The 21,952-nt window shown below is 38.0% G+C and overlaps 1 protein-coding gene across 1 annotated transcript; it reads right to left on the reverse strand.

Annotated features, from left to right (window-relative positions):
* Positions 1-15,593: 15,593 nt before the first annotated feature.
* Positions 15,594-21,019, reverse strand: lyrm1 (LYR motif containing 1). Its single transcript, XM_020651410.3, has 5 exons — positions 20,939-21,019; positions 19,272-19,446; positions 19,110-19,170; positions 18,021-18,052; positions 15,594-17,929 (listed from the first exon to the last, which is right to left on the reverse strand). The coding sequence occupies exons 2-5, from the start codon at positions 19,428-19,430 to the stop codon at positions 17,816-17,818; spliced, it is 366 nt and encodes a 121-aa protein (XP_020507066.2). The 5' UTR covers positions 19,431-19,446; positions 20,939-21,019; the 3' UTR covers positions 15,594-17,815.
* Between the last annotated feature and the right edge of the window lie 933 nt (positions 21,020-21,952).

A 21,952-nucleotide genomic window follows, 5' to 3' on the forward strand; every position in this document is an offset into this window, starting at 1 on the left:
ATGCAGCGCGAGTTGTTTTGGTTTCATGCTGGTGCTCAAGGGCGACATCTGCTGGATCAAAAAATCACATATAAAGCCTTTAAACACTTTAGTGTTTAAAGGCGTTTTTAGTGTGAGTTTTATAATTAAAATATACAAACATACTTCATGTCAGTGGGGTTCTTAGTTTTGGATGTTGTGTGTCTTTCCATGTCATATAAAGCTACACACTAGACAATTTTAGGCCTGATTTTGGGCCTGATTTGCCCCCCCTCAGCGATCGGGGAGATGTGGACTGATTCGTGGCTTGTCGCAACCAATTATTTGTCCAAAAAATCCTAAAGTGTGTGATGTCAATATGATCATTTTACTGCTCCCAATGGCGTCAGAGCCTCCCCGATCCGGAATCATGTTAGGTGGGGGTATTTCTCCTGTAAATGTTCAATGATGAAATCGTGAGACAGAGAGTGGATTATTTTAGGATTTATTCGGTCGAGGTCAGACGGCACATATTGAATGACTGACACAGTTTACATGTTAACAGTCTTGCTTGTACTCTGTTAGCAGGTACAGCCTACACATTCCTTTCCAAATAGGCTAGAAAGAAGATATTACCTTCACATGAAGCTGTCAGAAAAAAAAAACATTTCTTCAGCCTCAGCAAATCATATTTTCTTTTCAGCTCACAACATACACTACTATGAGGTCTCTTACAAATATCACAGCTACACCTTAAAGAAAGGATGACCCTAACATGGTACACAGATTCAAAATCCTACATTCACAAAAGTTATCAAGATGAATGAACTGAAACATACTGTGGGTTGGTGGCGCAGTGGTTGTTGCGTGCACTCCATGTATGGAGGCTGTAGTGCTTCAGGCGGGCGGCCTGAGTTCGAGTCCAAAGTGCGGCTCCTTTTCCACATGTCTTTCCCTACTCTCTCTCTCCCTGATTTGTGACTCTATCCACTGTCCTGCCCATCCAGTAAAGGCCCAACGAGCCCAAAAATAAATCTTTAAAAATTAAAAATTAAAAAAAATAACATACTAACAAATCATTAAAATCAAACATTATAAATTATATATTTGATATATGATAAATTCCTCTCCTTGGAGGAGACAGAATCTAGTGCACACAGATCCTGTAGAATCTGCAGTTCAGTTATTCAAAATGCTTTATACTTTGACATTTTTCAAAACCATCTGTGTTAAAACTTAAAAAAAAAAAAAAGAAACTAAAAATCTTCTGTCATATTTTTAGCAAAAGCTGCTGCCAGCATGGAGAGAGAGCACTATCTAAATTGGACAAGTTTGTTGGCAAAATGCCAACGGTAATGAGTATATGTTGCACATTTGGCAAAGCTTGGTCCTCTTGATGATTAAATATGAGGTTGGAATATCTGCTTAACTATTGGATGGATTGCCATAAAATTTGGATTGAGCACCAACATTATCTCTGATAATATCTATCCGGGTTTATTTCAGGGTTCAAAATGTTTTTTTGATTCAGTAACACAATTTGCTATCATAACAGAAAGAGGCCATTTTTTATGTATTTTGTTTTTTCATCCGGATCCTCTATACCCCTCCTGGTCTTTTGTGCAGGGAACATCTAATCAACTCCAGTGTAATTGGATCGGTGTTAAGATGATCTGCAAGAGAGGAACTTCTGCTTGACACGCACACACACACACACACACACACACACACACACACACACACACACACAGAAATACACAGTCACACAAACACATTGTGAACTATAGCTCTACTGCAGGAGCAATTACTACTTCAACATTTGTACCTTTGGTTACAATGAAATGTGGAGAGTCCACAGGGAATTTGGAGCTCTAAAAAGACGCTGTACATTTTTCTCACTTTTCCCCTTCTAACCTTTAAGAGAATGCATAATGATCACGACTTTGTGGTCTTTTCTTTTGACTATAAAGGTTATCTGAGTTGATTCTGTTATATCAGACTTAACTCTGAGTAAGAAGATTTCTCTTAAAGGAATATGAAACATTTTAAACATTAATATAGCTGATATAAAATATAAATATATCCATGAGTAATGCCTGAATGAGTGAATTCACATTGGACAGGACGGGGGTTACTTCAGCTTGCTTTGCTCAGAGGCTCAAACAGGTTTCATTTAATTGAACCCCACCATGTCCAACCTTTAGCCCTGCCACCACGTGGGTGAAGAGAGACGCCCACGCCACCCAAGGACGCTATAAGCAGAGGCATAATGGCAGAGTTTGTCGCAGGAGTTCAATTCAAGGAGAGCCAACATACTTTACAAGCTGAGGATAAGACCTTTTTTTTGGTCTAACATTCTGCAAAGAAAGAAGAAATGAATCAACTTTGGGCTGCATATCTGAAAAGAGACACTTAGTCCACACACGGAGGGTTGGGGGAGGGGTGAAGGGACAGCAGTGTTTTGGTTTGAGAGACTGGTGCTAATGTGTGACATCTATTGGAATTCTATTCTGAAAGTCACATATTTTACCTTTTATGTCTAGATTCGTCCCGGAGATTTGGTTTATTATATATTTACCAGATATACAATAGTGAAACAATTCTGAGTGAAATTTGGTCCCACATTAATTCATAATTTTTTAGTGTCTTGAAAACAGTATGTGTATTTATCACACTGCAGGATAATCGGGCCGATTTCAGCTCCGATTCTTCCTTCCCGACAATCTCAGGGTCTCTCCCGACTCCAGGCTGCTCGGACCCGATTATCTGTTCAGATTATCTTGTAGTGTGAGCGGTACAAAGATCCAATCTTAACGTCCTTGATCTGACCGGTGATCGTCGGGGACGCCCCGATTGATTTCAAACATTGATATAACATTGATATTTAGAATTTAAAATCTTGACGTTTACGTCATGAAAGGGTCCGGCAGAAGTTGTGTGTGACTACAATATAATCAGGAAAGACAAGGGGGGGCTGTAGTCATGGTGACCAGCGGCAGGACGCAACTGTTTTTAGTTTTTTTTTAGTTTTCTGTACAGATCATCAGTGCAGCACTTTTCTGAAACTTGTATCCATCCATCTATGATTGTATCAACTTCTCTATATCCTACAACAACTTCCACTTCCTTCTCTTTCACCGACCGCCATCCTTCTTTTTTTTCAAATGAAACTTTATTAACAATTGTCAACGCTCCGTCTCGATTTCACTCGTACAGTGTGAGCTGACATGCCACCCCGAGTTTTATACAATCGGGGAAAAATCACACAGTGTGAGCCAGGCTTTAACACCAGATTGAATGGTAAGATTTAAAAAAAAAAAAAAAAGTGGGGGGGTGCACCAATTATGTTGGGTTTTTATCTCATCTTGGAGAGTGATTTTAAAGGGTCTACATAACGGTATTTATTTAGACAACCTATTCATTGAGTGACATAAAATCATAGTTATATAAAGTTCCTGTTTCTGTGGGAGTGAGGGGAGTTCATCCCAAAGCTTGCTGCCCTTCCCAGGGAACTTCATTCAGCAGTGGGCGTGACATCAGACGGCGTTCTCTCTCTGTCGTAGTGGAAGTGTGGAAGAGGCGGTTTGAAAAAGGCCCCACGTGTCTGAACCTCAAAGGGAGGAGTTACTTCCTGTAGCATTCTGTGGTGCATCATCCAAAATACACAATGCACTATATCTGAACATATCAAGCTAGCAGTCTGCAGGCCATTTATTATTCCCAACATGAGTATAATTGAGCTATATACTTTAATATAACCTGTATATGTTTAGTTTGGAGGTTATATACAATGATCTTTGTGGAGACTTATTGCTAAGTGTTACCCTTTCTCATACCCTGATTGTTCTGTTTCTTTTTTTTTTTTTTACTTTTATTCATCAAAACGTGCATCCACACACTCACACAATAAAAAACAGGAGAAATACAAACAAGAGGGGAACAGTGCTATGATACAGTTTTGCAAGCAGATTTAGACATAAACAAAACAAAAGGGAAAGGGTCAGTAAATAAAATGAATGAATTAGAAAGCGGGACAAAATAAGTGAATGAACAAACAGGACAAAAAAACATGGGGACAGTATAGTTACAAAATGATGTAAAATAAAACTGGTGGGATAGGTTGTACACATGGTGATGATTTTTGGTGTTATTTGTTTTGTTTTTCACTTTGTATGGGTGCAACATGATTGCCAAATACAGACTGTTTGTAAATAATATTAAAATTGTTGTGCTAATTTCCTCTCTCCTCCTCGTTTACCTGCCTGGTTCTGCTGTGGCATCAACTCACCGGCATCAACATGGTGGTGAGAATTGTGGAGTATATTTTGTTGAATTCTGTGAGTTGGTTTTTGAGTGTGGCTGATTGTTGTTCCATTGATATCTGTTATTTAAGGAGGTCTAACCATTGTTTTGACTGATTGTTCTGTTTCTTTGCCAGAATCTTGGTAGAAATCATGGAGAATGGGTAAAACAGCTTGTCACAGACTTTTGACACTCATAGAACAAATCATTTTCAGAGCTTTTTGATCCGTTTAACACCTTCATCAAGCCTGTGTCTGTTGGGAAATCGACCAGTTTCACTTCCCTGTGTCAGACAGATGTGGCATCTCCAGTTTCCTTCTTTTTTATATAAATAAAGTAGGGCTTCACTTTGTGTGTGTACTTGTCTCATCCCTGAGGAATGACAAAGTGCCCTGTGCTTTTACAAACCTCAGCACTGCAGAGTGTGCTGCTGTCAGAGAAAGTAACTACTGCACCGTCAAAGAAGTGAGAGTCCCAAAGTACAACAGGACTTTCTATGTGTTCAGGGTCAGATTGTGTCTTCTTCTCCAGCCTCTCCTGTGTTAAATTAAAGTGAGGTCAGACGTTAACAGTTACTGAATGCTCCATTTCAGTGTCAACACATTTGACTCAAGTGTTTAAACCAGCCAGGAAGCATTTATTTGAACCTTTTTATGTCCAAACAGAGAATACAAGTCTTAGCTAAAAAGTCAATTATATCTACACCTACAATAATGGAATACACAATAAACTCAAACCAAGCAAGCAGAGGTAGTAAACACTCACAGTTCTTTCTTCTTCTGTTGCCTGCAGATTGCCCACGTTTGCCATCTGCTTTTTTTGACGCCTGTTGTCTTTTTATGGATACTTGTTCCCTCAGCTAAATGCCTTTTGGAAAAGACCTCGTCCAAACTCATGTTATTCTGGGTTCTATCATTAACACTGATGATGTGTTAAATGTCAGACAGGTATAAGATCAGTGCTTTGGTTGAATTACAGCTAAAGAAATCGGTTCTCAAAGTGCTGAGGGAAAACTGAGCTAAAATTGTTGGTATTTTGATTTTTACCAAAATTATTAATATTGCAATACTAATAAAAAAAACAACCTGTATGTCACATTGTAAACAGTTTTTTCCTCCTGAACAAGTCAAAACTCCATTAATACTGTTTATGGATCTGTGATAAGGCTCCCAGCTGCTGAAGAGGATTAGTCTTCCTCTCCTCATGCTCCTCTACATTTCTTTCCAGTCTGGCTATCTAATCGTATTACTTCACTAATTAACTGCAGACGCTTTTATTTTTAGTTTCTAGGTCAGCCCTGACCTGTGTGGACTGGCCGGAGTGTTTTTGTGTGTGTGTGTGTGTGTGTGTGTGTGTGTGTGTGTGTGTGTGTGTGTGTGCGTGTATATGTGTGTGTGTGTGTGTTTACACTCTTAATCTAATAAATAATCTGTTATTTTGATATGAAAGCCTTTGTTACAATTAATACGTCTATATTAGTGATTCATTATTTATTATATTATAATTGTCTGGTGCACATGTGACCACAATGATTGACAGCTGATCCGTCTGTTTATGTGTATGTGGGTGTGTGTGAGGAGGTTTGATCAGAAATAACACAACAGAGAAATACAATTTAGAATGGAAGAAAACCCAAATTACAATAATAAAAACTTGGAGTGTTGAAAAAATAAATGCTCAAGTATATAAAAAAACACATTTTATTTGTCATATGCACCATTTTCAGCCTTTTAAACAAAGCAGTGACCTTCCAGAGGACGCGGCCTCACTGACATCTAAAAGGCGATCTGAAGAAAGATGTGAGGCGACAGGAATCGCTGACCTGCCGTCTGAGTTCATAAAACTCAGCCAGTTCATGAAACTCTCCAGCGAGAAATCAGTCTCATGAAAAGAAAAAAGACCACTGTAAACCACCAAACCTTAATCTTTACAACAATAAATACAGCAGACTTTTTAATGTTCATTTGCAAAACAAGTAGTTAATGTTCAGGTGAGACGGTTTTCTCTGGCGATTCATTGAAGTTTTCTCTATATATATTTTTTTGTTGAAAAAATAGCTTATCACTTTCTCCTATAACCCAAAACTCAAAAGTGACAACTTTATTGCATTAATTTCAGAAAAATAATCTACTCTTTGTTTACTTATTTTCAATAACAACAAAGAATCCTCAAATATCAAAAGCATGAAAAAAATGCCAATCAAGTGATTTACATGATCCATATTTCCATATTTTCTCTTCTCTCCACCTTCCCTAATCCTTTAAGATATTTGATTCATTGTTTAACCTGTACATTATATAATAGAATCTGTGTATAATATGGATACATAACATGACTCTGCTTGTAAAACATACATTATTTGGCTGGTCAGTTAACCTGTACAATACAGACATAGTAACAAATCATAATGAATCTGACTGTGTTTGAAATGTGGAGCTGTGAATCGTTGGTCTTCCTACTCATGGTAAGTGTTTTCTCAACCACGCTCTCTTTGTCTGCTCTCAGTGCGATGCAATCACACTCATAAAATGAATCATCTGCCGCTCCAAGTGCTCTGATTCTCACCAGGTTAGCTGATAGTGCACTGGCACCGGTTCTGTACAATCCTAAACTCTGGGACTGGACCTCCGTCATTCTCTGAGTGTGCACCCACTGCTCTTCTCCCGCTTTCAAAATGGATCGCTACACAGAAGGAAAGAGCCACAAATGAGACTCCAGTGTCTTTCAGATAACACACAGAAACATGGCAATGACAGACTGAAAGGCTTTTTTTGTGTATAACATCACAATAGAGAAAAAAGCAATGGATTTGAGTATACTCGTGTTGAGGAGAATGACTAATGAATATGCAAAGCTTCCTCCACACAGTTAAAAGTATTCTCCACTATCCCCTAAAATGAGTTCATTTATTCTCTTTAGCATGTACCATCCACAGAACATGCTCAAACGTTTCCCCTGATTCCAGTGTGTTGAAATGTTAATGTGACAAAGGATTTACCAATCGCTATTTGGATACTTTCTATAATTAGCAGAGCACATCATTGCCTCATCCCTCGTAACAAGACATCTGCAAAGGATGTGCAGAAGATCACACTTTGAGACCTGTGATTATTCATTTTCACTTCCAGGCGCTCGCTAACACCTTGGAGGGGGAAGTATGAACGGTTAGGATGAAGCTGGGCACAGAGAACAGCTGACATTCATTTTTTGGATCTGCATCCGTGCAGGTTTTTTTGCCTTTCATTTCCCATTCTGCATCCTGGACATTGACTGCATCTTAAGATTGGGGAACACATCTCTACCTCCTCCCATTGTACAAAATTAATTTCAAAACATCCAAGTGATGGGGGCAGACATATTGCTCTGGTGATGTCATATGGAGCCAGAGTTGCGCAGTAGAGACTGTTACATGTTGACATCTCGCCCCTTCCACTTACCAAGACACACATTTAACTTACTGATAAAAAGGCAAAGAGACCTAAGGTTCACAGTCCACAGCAGAATAGATATATATTTATATATATATATATATAATATATATAAAAAAACATATATATATATATATATATATCGCTTGGAGGACTATAGCCTTCTTAAATGGGGCACAACCTAACCGCTTGGCCATCAGGACCCTAGGAGAACAGATATTCATGTTGGCTTGAAGCATGCACTCATGGTTATGGCAAGTTCAATGACTCAAGTCGGTGTTTGTTAAGTTTCATCTCGCTGTTCCTCTGCATAAATAAAAAAGACAAAATGCTGTTCTCCCAGCTCCAAGCAGTGTGACAGAGAGAAAACATGTAACATATAGATACATAAATATACCTGAAAATCTATTTAGGAAAACAATCATTTCTAAAAGTATGGTACCCAAATACAATAAAAATATCTCAGATAAAATAAAAAAGAGCAGATAAGAAATAAAACAGACAGCACCACAGCCATTCAATGTGGTGTCTAAAGTGTGAGTGCAGCACATCTTATACTGATTAGTGACAAGGGAGGGGGGCGCAGTTTGTTAATTAATGATCCTGACAGCCTGCGGAAAGAAGTGTTAAGAATTCTGCTTTATTTTGCAGGAATGCTCCGATACCTTTTACTCTGCTAATTCAGAACATGAAGCACCACAGGAGCCTCGTTTGTCAACAGAGCTGTCAATCAGTGTGCTATACCCAGTAGCATTCAACAGGGGGGGCTCCGTATATTTTGGTTTCACTTTTTGTAAGATTTTATTTGGTCCATATTTTTATACAGAATAAGATGCAGGACATATCAGATTGTTTCTTATGAAGCATGGATTCTTTTTTTTTCTCTCTAAATGAGATTCCAGCTCTGGTTACCACACTGACCATGCAACAATGGTCACCTGAAACCCTGCGCCTGCAGCCACCTACAACCAGTCATTCTCATTTGTTACTTTCACTTCACGGCTGTGCACATAGATCCATGGTACACGCTACTAAACATCTTTTGTCTAAAGGTATGATGCACGGTTTACCTTCCTGGGCCAGATGATGACTCATCAATAACTGCTGCAGAATTGTTTCACAGGTGGTCACAATCGTTTTTATGTATAAAGGGGAAAATGCAGCTTGGAATATGCACTTGAAAAAGACTTTGTAACTCTGTAAGCAGGAAACATTTATGAATCAAAATGTGCATTACACGTACATATCACGCAGCCTATCACATTGCAAGAAGCAATTTGCACCTACAGTTCTTTTTTCCACCAACTACAATGAGTTATCTTGTGTTTCCTGTCATGGCTGCCACTGGCTAACCTCTTTTTTCCATTTTTACCTGATGAGCCTGGTGCTGGCCGGCTCTTTCAGTGAAGCCATCTCCTCACTTTCACTGCCCAGTGCTGAGACACACTGGCTCTCTGCCCTGCTAACCCTCCCCCTCCCCCCTCCCCTCCTCCTTCTCCTGTAGTCTTGCTTTGTCTCTAACCGCCCCACCTGTCCAGAACCCACCCAAAGGAGCTCCCATCCAGCGAAGATGTAAACTAAGCTAGCTCAACACCAACACAACCTCCTCCATTATTCATCTGCACTCTTTAATGAGTTTTCCATCCAACTACATACATCTCATTGAAAAATTGTGTTTGATATCTTTATATCTTTCATTTTATTTTATCAAATTATCACTATGAATGAGTGAGGAGGATCTAAATAATGAATCTGAACTAGAAACTAAGAGTTCATTCTAAGCAGAAAGGGTTAAAATAAGAATACCAGGTGCTGCCTTACAATGATCTGTCTTGAAAATCCTCTCATATCTTCTGACACTAACTGTATTCAAGTTTCTAACTTTATAAAGTCTAAATTATGTCTTTTATATTTTGCCTGTTGTAAAATGAACTTCCCCGATGTTTTAATCAAATCTGGCATAAATTCATATGATAATTAATCTAACATGTGAGCCTCTTTTGCCTTTTACACCAAAGAGCCGTCTAAGCTTTCACTGCCGTGCCAGCTCGAGGGATCGCGTGTCAATCACACAGATAATGTTTGTTTACATACCATGATCATGAAAAGAAGGCCAGCTAAATATTTGATGGCTTCTTCGAGTTACCCAGGAACAGTCACCCTGTGACCCAACACTAGAGTTAGACCTCAGCAGATCCAGTCATTGTTAAACACCTCTCAAGAGTGTTGGCTCACATCATGATTCTGCATGGCAAACAAACTAAAGCACTCTCAGGCTCTGTGCTCGCTTTGTGTCCGACTCTCAGCAACTAGTGGTCCTCACTGTGCTGCATCAAATCATTCAGTTATAGACGTTCTGCTGCAAAACAAAAATAAAGTGATGGATGAAAGGATGGAAAGTTTCTATGGAAAAATACATAAAATGTAGAATAACGTTAATTACTCTCTTTTCCTTATAACTTAATCATCAACCCATCGCCCCTGACCTCCGTTTGGCTGCACCACACTTGCATACACTTCACACATTTTCCATGTAGCGTCCCAGTGGACAGAGTTTAACCAAGCATGAATCAGCACTCCTCTATGCTCTCCACACTGCTGGCATCCAGCAATACTCTCCAACCTATACTCAACCACACACACACACACACACACACACACACACACACACACACACACACACACACACACACACACACACACACACACACACACACACACACACACACACACACACACACACACACGATCTCAGAGTAGCTCCTCTCCGAGCTAAGACAATGTGAAAGCTATAGTCCAAACAAAAGCAAAGAGAACTACAAATGGTGAGTGGGACCGGAGTGAGGAAGAGAGCTGGAGATGAGACAACTGTCTGCGGCGATGAGAAAAGGCAATAAAGCGCTGAGTCATTGAGGAACACCTCATTCTTTTGTTGCATAATTTGTAACACTCTAAATTCAACTCTTGAAACAAAACATATAAAATCATCAACAGATTTTTTTGTTTCAACTTCAACTGTTTTTATGAAATAATTTTTTTCTGTCTGATTGATGTTTGTTGGCTAATATTATTGGGCTGATATTGGCCCTTTCCATATTTACACATCGGTATTGGTGTTCATTCTTCCTGATATGAGCAGATCATAAAACAGTGCTTGGACTTATTCAGAAATGGTGACACTATATTGTTTTTCCAGCAGTTTGCCCTCACTGCTTTTAATTACTTTCAGTACTAGTAATGTTGAATATGCGTTTCAAACCAATGCAACATCAGCTCACAATCAAAGTAGAGATTATGTATTTTCAGTGCAGATCAAAAATTCTTTGTATCAGACACCATATCAGTAGTTTGTGATTGTTTTATCCTCTAAAATAAATTTTGATCTAAAAAATCCCACATACTCATATTTCAGTAAGCTCTAATTAAAGTGTTTCCTTTTGACCAGAGATGGACAACAGCAGTGGATAAAGAGTTTGAATGAAAGCTTTTATTTTGTTTTGTGTAAAGGCTAGAACATGCTACATACATGGTGTTTAGATATATTTCATTAAACCTTAAATAAGCATTTAGGATCCATGTTTCACCCATGAAGAGTTATGCCAATGAATTAAGATATAATAACAATTATGTAATCACTGAAAAAGCACGCTGTGATATACATTCAAGTCTTAACCGCTTGATGATTGCCTTTAAATGATTATATACCATGACTCTGGTGACGGTGATTGTTCATAATTGAACCAGTGGGGCAGCAATCTTTTCAAGACCGAACAATTATTTAAATTAAATGTTCAATATAGAGCTGCTTGTTCTACTTTTCACATGTGCTTAGCGGTAAGGTACAGATACCATCGTCCACCAAGCGGCTGGCCCGGGTGTCATAAGTTGGTCTGTTTAGTTTTGTTTTTCACAGTTTAGATGTATTTTTCTTTTAGCTCTCATTCTTCCCTAGTGTTGCTGATTTTTCCCTTGTGTGTTTCCTAGTTTAGTCTTCAGTGTTTCCTGTGGTATTTTGTAATTTCATATCCTTGTGTCTCTTTATGTTCTAGTGTGTTTTGTTACATTCTTGAGTTCTGTGTTTTTAGTGTTTCATGATTTAGTTTGTAGTTGTCCTCAGTGTTTCTTGTATTGTATTCCTGCCTGTTGATTGCCCTCATTGTCTCACCTGTGTCTGATTACCCCTGTGTCTATTTAGTCTCTGTGTTCCTTCCCTCGTGTTGTCAGATCATTATTGTAAGTTCACAGTAGTTGTCCGTCAACGTCAGAGTTTCTAGTGTTTCCAGTGTTTCCTTGTTTTCCATTTTGCCTCAAGCCTTTTTGTTCAAAGACATCGTTTTTGTTAAGCATCTGCACTTGGGTCCAGTTCGTTCTCAATCCTTGACACCAGGTTCAAATCTGACCTTCAGCTCATTTCCCACATCTCATTCCCCAACTCTCTCTCTCTATTCCATACTCGATCCAAATAAAGGCAAAAGCCTGAAAAATCTGAGCTGTGAATATGATGGTGGCACCCTTGTTAAAAGTAATTATCTGTGGTTGAATGTAATGGAATGAAAGTTCATTAATTTAATTTAAAAAGGCCTTAAGGTTACATGTTAATGTCACAATGTGAGGAGACTTTCTTTGATTGCAGCTGACGTTCCAGTACAGCAGTAGTAGTAGTGTTACAGTGGTAGTATTTTTATCGTGTGTGTTTTGACTGCATTGTAAAGTCAAAACAAGCGTGATGGTTTATTCAATGGAGGTACACATGTCGTCAGGATAGACAATCATGTGATCAGCAGCAGAGCACTGAGCAGGTAAGACGAGGAGATGGAGCTCCTTTTTAACCAGCGTCTAATTACCCCATCGCAGCTCCATAAGTACAGCATTACACGTCTAACTCCTGCATTATTCTTTACCCTATTCTTTCCTTTCTTCTTTTCTTTTTTTCTTGCCGCCACTGTTTCTACCACCACATTTCCCCCAGGGTCTCTCTGAATCCCCTAAATAATGCACACAGAGTGAAGGGCTTAAAGGGGCTGTATGATGGATCACCCCTCCTGTTTCTGTATTCTTCTGCTGAAGCTTATTTATCATCTCCATAATGACACTGCTCTCAGGTGAATCTCTCAATATCTATATTTATACCAGACAAACTTTATAAAGGAGCCCTTTTTCTCACTGATCCACTTTTGAGTGTGTGACATCACAGCAACAAAAATGGGTCACAACCCTGCTGTGAGACTTTTATTTATAGAGGGTATAATCAACAACTTGCCTGTTTGTCCAAAGTCAGACGAGACTTTTGAACTGAAACAAATTCACACTATAATCGTGCAATTATGGAAAAACATGAATCAGAGACACTTAATAGTGTTATGAGAGAAACTAATCTCAAGTAAGCCACAATGGTCTCTAGAATTATGAAAAAAAAATCAACAGGTTTCATTTTGCAGAGAAAAGTTCAGCAGAAATTAATTTGTTGTTCGCTGTAGTCATTTTTCTCGTTAGAATTTGATAAATGTAAAGGTGCAATAAGGTTAAAGTCCAGCATTTTCAGCAAAACTTGAATAAGGTTGTGTTTTTTTGATTTTTGAATATTTTTTTGCCCCTAAAGGAGAAGTAAAGCCATTTAAGGAAACTTCTGTTCTCACTGTCATAAATAATGCCTGACACAAACAGGACATCCACACATAGTCGACTTGTAATATCAAATAAAAAATGTTTAATTCCTTTTGGGGGAATAACATGATCATAGCAGAAATAACAGAAAATATAAAAACATAAAGATAATATAAAATTTGACCTGGTGTTGTCTTGTGTATCACAATCCAGAGACTCTGCTGACTGAAATCACTTTTTTCTTTTTCATACCAAAAGATAAACTAAGTTGAAGTTTTATTCAAATGTATTATAAGTATTATTAGACAACTTTCAGGTTTGGTTTTTGTTTGTCTTGATGAATTAAGATGTGCAAGTGAGCATTGTTTCTAGCCTACAGCTATATGTAATATAAGTTCTGTTACCTGAGATGAACGGAATATTGTCATAGTATTAATGAGGTAAAGAATGTATAAATATATGAATGCATAGAGTGAGTGACTTCTCAGCATTAATGTTGAAATAAAAAGTCTGCTGCTTCTTCTCTCCGGTCAGTATTCAAAAAAAGCGAGGACGGTCATTTATCACTGTGGTTATTTATTCTTTCTAAGAGGAGAGCAGCAGCAGCGACCCTGAACTTTTATCAAGTGAATTGACTCTGCAGCAGATCATTATTACATGTGGATCTGTAGTGAAACTTCAGGAGGTCGAGTCCCCAGACGACCAGACAGAGGAGACACTGGAAATCAATATATTCAGAATTCAGCTCAAGTTATAATTCATATTAATTGGTGGTTTATCACAAAGATGCATCTTTCTATATATTTTTTTTTAACCTTTGGTTGACCCAGTACGTTTATTATTATTTTTTCTGATTCTAAAATCTGAACCTGATGAACTACAAATAAAAGCCTTCCACCTAGTGTAGTGTGACCCCTGGTGGACTGTGAGTGAAAAAGAGTTAACATCTCGTCTACTGCTCAGAATCTTTTTTTGGCTCACTCTCACTTTAAGCACAGGAAGAGATTCCTTTCCATGCACGATCAGGTGTTTGGTTGCACACTCATTTATTTTTAAGTTTTTTTGTCCTGAATTACTCTCTTGACAATCTGACTTCATTCCGGTTTATAGGTCAACTCTTTGCAGACAACCTAGTTTATCTGCAGGCTCTGTTTCCCTTTGCATCTCCTCGTCTGACCTCTTGTCATTGAAGAGATTGCTTTTCTCTCTCTCTCTCTCTCTCTCTCTCTCTCTCTCTATTTTTTTCTGTGTGCATTACTTGTTAGGTCTGTAAAAAACACATCTGTTCTTTTTCTGTGTCATCTGGAAGAGTGCGGACAGATATACTGCCATCTATATAGTACACATTAGTTCCACATTTAAAGGGAGAAGATTGTATTCTACCCAGACACCACTTCTGAAGACACCACAGCCCACACGCCTGAGGCAGGACTGACGTCACCTAATAAAACATTCACACTTCCCATTTACTCTGCGTCCACCGGGACCCGTCATGTGGCTGCATGCTGGCCAATGTGGTGCGAGAGGACAAAGATAAGGCCCTCATAAAGTCCTCAAAGAGAGGACACCGAGCATGTGAAGGTGACTCTTTATAGAGCATAAAATAAAGAATGATGTGGTAAAGTCTCCATTAAGAGCTCGCTGATATACAGCACTGTCTCACCAGAGAACAAACCTGAGATTACCATGCCATGTTGGCTGATCCATATTTATACATTTTTCACTCACTGCTGGAAAGTGGAGCAGAACATAAAAGAATGAAGTCCCCACAGAACATATCGGATACTGTCGGAGGACTTTTCAAGCACAATACACCGGCAAACTCACTGAAATCAAACCAGTTATCGATTGGAGCAGACTTGTTTAACCTACAAATGTAGTAAATGGGATTTTGGAGAATCTTTCTTAACTTTTAAAAGAGCTGGAGAGAGTATTAAACCAGCACTAGTTGCACATAAATCTCCATTTACAGCTCTGCCTACAATCTTGCAGCTTCTTGGGAATTGTTGCTGCAGATTACCTGCTGCCGTGGACTTGCCTGACTCCACCTGCATTATTTATATACCACACCATACCGTACCGCTACCACAACAGCTTTTTCCCTGCTGCTGAGACTTGTAGTACAGGACATTAAGATGGGAAGGTAGTTCACCCCACACCTCACAGACTAAATGGACAGCTGACCACCTCACAGTGCAATACAAGTGTGCAGTATCAACCTTAAAAACAAAAAACTGTGTCATTATATAATGTGAAAAATATGTGTGCAATAACCTCATGTGCAATAAGAGATGTAGAAAGTAGAGACAAGAAAACATGTTTATATTTTCATTTCATTGTACAGTGTTCCCCTTTGTTATTTTTTGTATTATATCTTTGCTTTAATACAGTGTATAGTGTCTGTACAGTTTATTTTATTTTACTTAGCTGTTACTATAACTTATTTTTTTTTATTTCTTTATGATACTATTCTATTTTACATATAATTTAAACTTTTTTGTAGAAGCTGACTCAGGGAGAAACACACAAAAATTCCATTGTACCTGTACTGTCCTGTACCTGTGCAGATGGAAATAAACATCTATTCTATTCTATTCTGTTCTATCGTTCATACTTATATTGTCATTATTATAGTTGTTGGTGATGCCATGCAAAAACCTGGGGCAGCAGTAGCTCTGTCTGTAGGGGTTGGGATCCAATATTGACTGAAAGTATGGAGATTGGTCTGGATGCTTGGAGAGGTGTCAGTTAATTTCCTAAACACTGCCTCCTACTGCTTGGGCTCTCTTTCATGTGCAGGATCCTGGCCTATGTGTGTGTAGCGGCTTCCATTGTTCCCTATCCCTCTTCCTGCATTTTATCCCATCTCTCTCCCTATCCCTTTCCAACCCCGGCGCAGTCTAGTCCTGTGAAGGCTGTTTCATCATGAGCCGGGGATCCAGCCGAAGATTTCTGCCTTTTAATAAGACAGTTTTTTCTTACCACTGTAACTTTTGCTGCTTTGCCAAAGTGCTCATGATGGATAGGCCGGGTCTTTGTAATATAACAATAAGTAAGGTCTTTTACCTGCTTTTTGTAACATAACAATGAGTAAGGTCTTTTACCTGCTTTTTGTAATATAACAATAAGTAAGGTCTTTTACCTGCTTTTTGTAACATAACAATGAGTAAGGTCTTTTACCTGCTTTTTGTAATATAACAATAAGTAAGGTCTTTTACCTGCTTTTTGTAACATAACAATGAGTAAGGTCTTTTACCTGCTTTTTGTAACATAACAATGAGTAAGGTCTTTTACCTGCTTTTTGTAAAGTGTCTCCAGATAACACTTGTTATGAGTTGATGCTATACAAATAAAAATTGATTAACTGAATTGATTGAGTATTAAAATGCTGGGCCAATAAAACATCATGGAGTACTGTTTCTGTCTGCCCTCCTCTTAGGGGATGCATGTCAGGTTGGTGAACATCCAGCAGCTCAGTGTGACATTAAGATATGATGACAGGATGAGTCTTATTGCTCCTACACTCTAAAGAGGGTCCTTTATAGACATGTCTCCACTTGATCACTTACTTCTTCTTCATACTATCACAAAGTTTAAACACATTTTCATTTCCCCGTGTAACACCTCTCTGTTCCCATTTTGGTGCCTTTGTTGGAAAGCCCTCTTTAAACTATGACTCATAATGTCATTGTTTCATGTGCTTAACTGTGACGAGAGAAGCTGTTCTGTAAAACATCCTCCTACTTTCGTCATGATGTTCCTCTTCATAGTTTTTCTGAAATTCAAAGGAATCTGCGCACTATTTTAGAATCGTGTCCTCACTTCCTCACTGCTGTACTGTCCGGGATATTTCTAATTTTCTTTGTTCAAATTTATAGAGTAGGGACTTTTATGATGGGATTATTTTCAATATGATTTTATTAGCTTATTTACAGTTGAGTTACGCATCAAAACAAATAGTTTCAATCAATGTATTTATTTTTTTAAAGATTTTTTGGGGGGCTTTTTCTGTCTTTAATGTAGAGATAGGAGAGTGGATAGAGTGAGAAATCAGGGAGAGAGAGAGTGGAGGAAAAGACATGCGGGAAAGGAGCCACAGGCTGGATTTGAACCTGGGCCACCCGCTTAGAGGACCACAGCCTCCATACATGGGGCGTGCACTAACCACTGCGCCACCAGCGCCCCATATATATTTATTTTTGACACAATTAAAACACCAGCCCTCTCTGTATGACTCTAAACAGAATCATTAAATATAAATAACAAATACAACTTGATCTTATATTACAGGTCACTCCAAGCTGACCGTCTTCTTGAGAAGAAGCCCTCACTGTCCAGCCACAGTTTGAACTCTTGCTTTCCACCGTTTACAGAGAAAAATAATGGTGCCTAAATGATTCTTTTTGAATGACAGTTGCTCTTGCATCATTGAGTGCTTGCAACAAATCAGGAGATGAGATCAGCCTGTGGCTGCACTCTGGTTTCCTGTCCTTGGTAACTTGAACTCCTTGGCGAGGAATGCATCAGGTCTCGTCCTGTGACTGTAAGTAAATTGGCTTGGCCTGCTTCCTCAGGCGCTGCTGTGCTCGCAGCTTCCTGCCTTTCTGCGTCGCCAGTCCCATTGGTGGAAGATACGTCTGGGAATAATTAGAGAACAATTAACTGAATTACATTTCTCTACAACACGTTAACCCAAACAAACAGAGAAAAATATACAAAGTGCCTTACAGCTCTTGGATATGGGTTCCTGTAATGTAGACCTGTGAAACAAAAACAAAATGTCAACATGATAAAAACCAATGGAAACATGAATACTAACGAGTCCTGTTCATGTCCGACACTACAGCTGTTTCTTTTTCTCTTGCCTGTCGAAGAAATAACTACCACTCATGCTGCAGGCTCTGCTTTTGTTCTGCAGAATTGTATTATTTCCAAAAACATTCAGCAGGTCAGTGTTTACTCCTCTAATGCTACCTTGGAATGACTCGAGACCTTCAGCAGAGCCTCCTCACTCAGGGACAAATACTTAACCACACTGTTCTCGACCCTACACCTGTGACCAAAAGTAACACTAAGCTTCACTGTCTGAGGTTTGTAGCAGGAAGCAGTATTGTTTGTGCATGGGCACAATTTCACACGTTTACTTTAATTAAATACAAAACTTTCCAACAGGACAAATGAAAATGTTGATCTAAACATGAAAATATGAGTATTTCTGTTAGCTGACCTGAGTTAGATACGGCTTAGTCAGGACGAATGTAAAGCAACTTAAAGGTTCCATATTCTGCTTTTTCTGGTTTTATATGCTCTTTAGTGTGTTTTCCAAGTGTCCTGTGCATGTTTGGGCACATCTATGTGCAAAAATTCAAAGTCCGCAGAAACGCAGCTTCTCCTACATCCTCCTGTTAGCTGTAGCATTAGCTGCACGTAACGCTCGGTTCTAGCCCCCCTCGATAAAAATTTGTCAGTACGACGTCATTGTCAGTGTGAGATCACTGATCTAAGCCCATTGGCTCGTTGTGGCAAGCCTGTAGCTCATGTTGAAGTTTCCAAGAAGCAACTGACCAATAACGACAGAGCGGATCAGCAGACCAATCAGAGCAGACTTGGCCCCCGTGGGGTCTAACAGTGTGGGCTCAACAGAGTGTAGCTGACGGACTCAGAGTGTAGAGGGAGCAAGGAGGAGCAGTACATGAAAACAGACACTTTTTCCAGACTTTAGCTATTGTGAACGTACAAAAGTAGGTACATAGATTAAATATACAAACCCCAAAAAGGGCATAATATGGGCTCTTTAAAGCATCTCTCCCCTCTTACCTATTTCTATCCTTGCTTCACATTCTTCTAAACACTTCTTTACTGATTCTTGATCCTTCAGCTGAGAAGGAAAACACAGAAAGAAAAGGTTACTCCTACAAACATCCTTATTAATACTACTTTTTCCATTTCTGTGAGCATTGTAGTTATTTTTGTCAACACCTGCTGGTTCTGTCTGAACAATGTGTGCGCCTCCTGAAGGATGTATTTTCTCTCTGTCTCTGTGTCTCCTGTAACTCCACTCTGGGCCTGCCAGGTTCGAGCAATGCGAAACACTCGCATGTACAGGGACAACACGGTGCTGCGAGTGGACGCCGTCATCTGGGCTCAGAAACAACTGTAATCGGAAATTTCAAAAAATGTATGTATTTTAATGTGGGCCGTCAAACAATGTATTTCTTAATCGCGATAAATTACCAAATTGTTAAAGTTAATTGAGACTCATCGTATTTTTTGTTTAATCCTTTATTTCACATGACAGCCCTCATTTCAATATATTTATACATTTTAATTTTTTCAAATACATTTTGTTTGCAAAGATGTTAACACTAATGCTTCAGCCTATTTAAGTCACTTTGATCGTTCATGTGCCCTTAAGGACACTGTGTCACACAACATTATTAATCTGTTAAACATTTACACATATGACCAAATAACAGAAAAGAAAATGGAAAAACAGCCTCTTGGTGTTTTCAGGGTCCGAGTTGTGATCTGTGTTTCCCTCCTGGGGAAAAATCTTCTGTTCGACCCCTTTGGACGAATGAATGTAACAACCTTTTTGGTACTTCAATACCTATTAATACCCTTTGAAACCAAGAGTTTAGAAACGATACGATCTTAGTTATTTTCATGATTGCATCGAAAGTTACTAAAGCTTTAAAGAAACCTACTGAAATTCGGTCATATTTTAACCAAAGTAATACACAAATACACTGGCAATGATGCCAAAGTTAACAAGACTTTGATAGTATTTGAGCAATGAAGACAGATGTGCATTGCTTGGTAATTAAAACAAGAAATTATCAAATACTGAGTGCTCAGACCTGCCTTATAGCTGCCTCAATATTGACATTGTTGGATTTTCATTAGAATCATAACAGAAGTTTAAAAATGTGGAATTGTGACAAGACAACTCTACTCTGTACATTGTGGATGTTTTGCTGTCATCTTCTTATTCCAATGAAGTATTTGGAACACCATGGACCATCTATGGCAGCATCATTGTTCCCCAGAAACTATTACCTACATAAATTATCATCAGAGAACCTTTGTATAGTGTCTTACTACATTTCTGGTCATTTGAGAACTATAGGAATTTCTCTGTATAATTTGAGCAAAACAGATGGAAATAAAACAGCAATGGTCTACCAAAAAAAAGGAAAATAATATAAGAAGTAACATATTTGAAGTTGTGATATGTCAATGCCTTTTTAAAACAACAATGCAATTAATCAAACAAGTCCAGTTGACTCTGGATGTATCTAAGGCTTATGTTCCCGTCTTTTAACACTGGATGTCACTATTACCAAACACAGCCTGGAGAAACTAGTATATGACTGAATGTACAAAATGACGTTTATTTTCTCATTTGTAATGAGATAAAGGAAAGAATAGCGCCATAAAACCAGTTTATCCCAGACGAAAAACCCACGCAATACTTTGGCCTCACTTGTCAACATCAAGCTAGCTTTCCTGGAGCCATAATAAGTATGTACAGTTAAGAACGGAGTGTAATTCATAGAAAGAAATCACTGTCATCCACATTAATGACTTGTATTAGCATTTTCTATACGCTTGCTTAACAATGATTTAATATAACAATGACCTACCGACTGTCTGGAGAAGCTGGATATCAGACAGAGCAGCAGAAACACATTTGTCGCCGGATGATGACGTTTCTTTGAATTGTCTTCTAACAGGGGAGCTTAAAGGGGAAAAAACTACGATATTAAACGCACATAAAGTCCGACTTTTAAAGTGAAGTAAAGTAAAAGTAAAGTAAGTAAAAAAATTCAGGTTTACTTTAAAATACCCAGTCTTAGTCATTTATGGTACCTTTCAAGGGTTTTGAAACGTTTTATGGAGTTCAATATTAATTTCTTAAGTGTATCTGAAAAACGGTAATCCGCAAAATTCTATACTTCTGTAAAATAATTTACAGTAATTTAACCATGTGGATGTTGTGTTTAAACGTATGAGGGACAAGTATAAATAAATAAATAAATGTTGGGAGAAATGCATACAATAATGTATAAATAAATAAATAATTAAATAAATGCATCAATAAATATATAAATGCTGAAAACAATACATCAATGAATAAGTAATAAATACACTTGTTAATGAAAAAGGCTATTTATATATTTTTACATGTATTTATTTATTTATTAGTGTATTTCTACAGTTATAAATGTATCAATGCATACATTTCCACATTAATTGAGTTATTAATTTATTTCCGTATTTTTACATTTACACATCTATTTATTTCTGTGTCCAGGTCGTAAGAGGAAAAGTGTATATATAAATTTGCTTCTGTCTGTTTTTCAAAATTGACCAATCCTACTTCAGTAATGTTAGGACGGCCCACTTAATTTACATATTTACTTTTCCTTGTACAACATGGACACAGAAATACATAACTAAATGAATATATTTATTTATATAATAATTTTTATATGAATTGATGCATTTATTTATATATTTATTTATTTATTTATATATATTTATTTATATATTTATTTATTCATACATTATTGTATGCATTTCTCCCAACATGTATTTATGTATTTATTATTTTTATATGAATTGATGCATTTATTTGATTATTTATTTATTTATAC

Source organism: Labrus bergylta, chromosome 21, assembly GCF_963930695.1.
Source record: "Labrus bergylta chromosome 21, fLabBer1.1, whole genome shotgun sequence".
Taxonomy (NCBI): Eukaryota; Metazoa; Chordata; class Actinopteri; order Labriformes; family Labridae; genus Labrus; species Labrus bergylta.

Bases quoted from the DNA above. Each gene is read 5' to 3' on its own strand.
- lyrm1 (XM_020651410.3), bottom strand. From the start codon at position 19,430: ATGACGGCGTCCACTCGCAGCACCGTGTTGTCCCTGTACATGCGAGTG. The intron at 19,171-19,271 runs GTGTTGACAAAA...TTTCCTTCTCAG, and splicing joins TGTTCAGACAGAACCAGCAG to CTGAAGGATCAAGAATCAGT. The intron at 18,053-19,109 runs GTAAGAGGGGAG...TTTGTTTCACAG, and splicing joins TGAAGCAAGGATAGAAATAG to GTCTACATTACAGGAACCCA.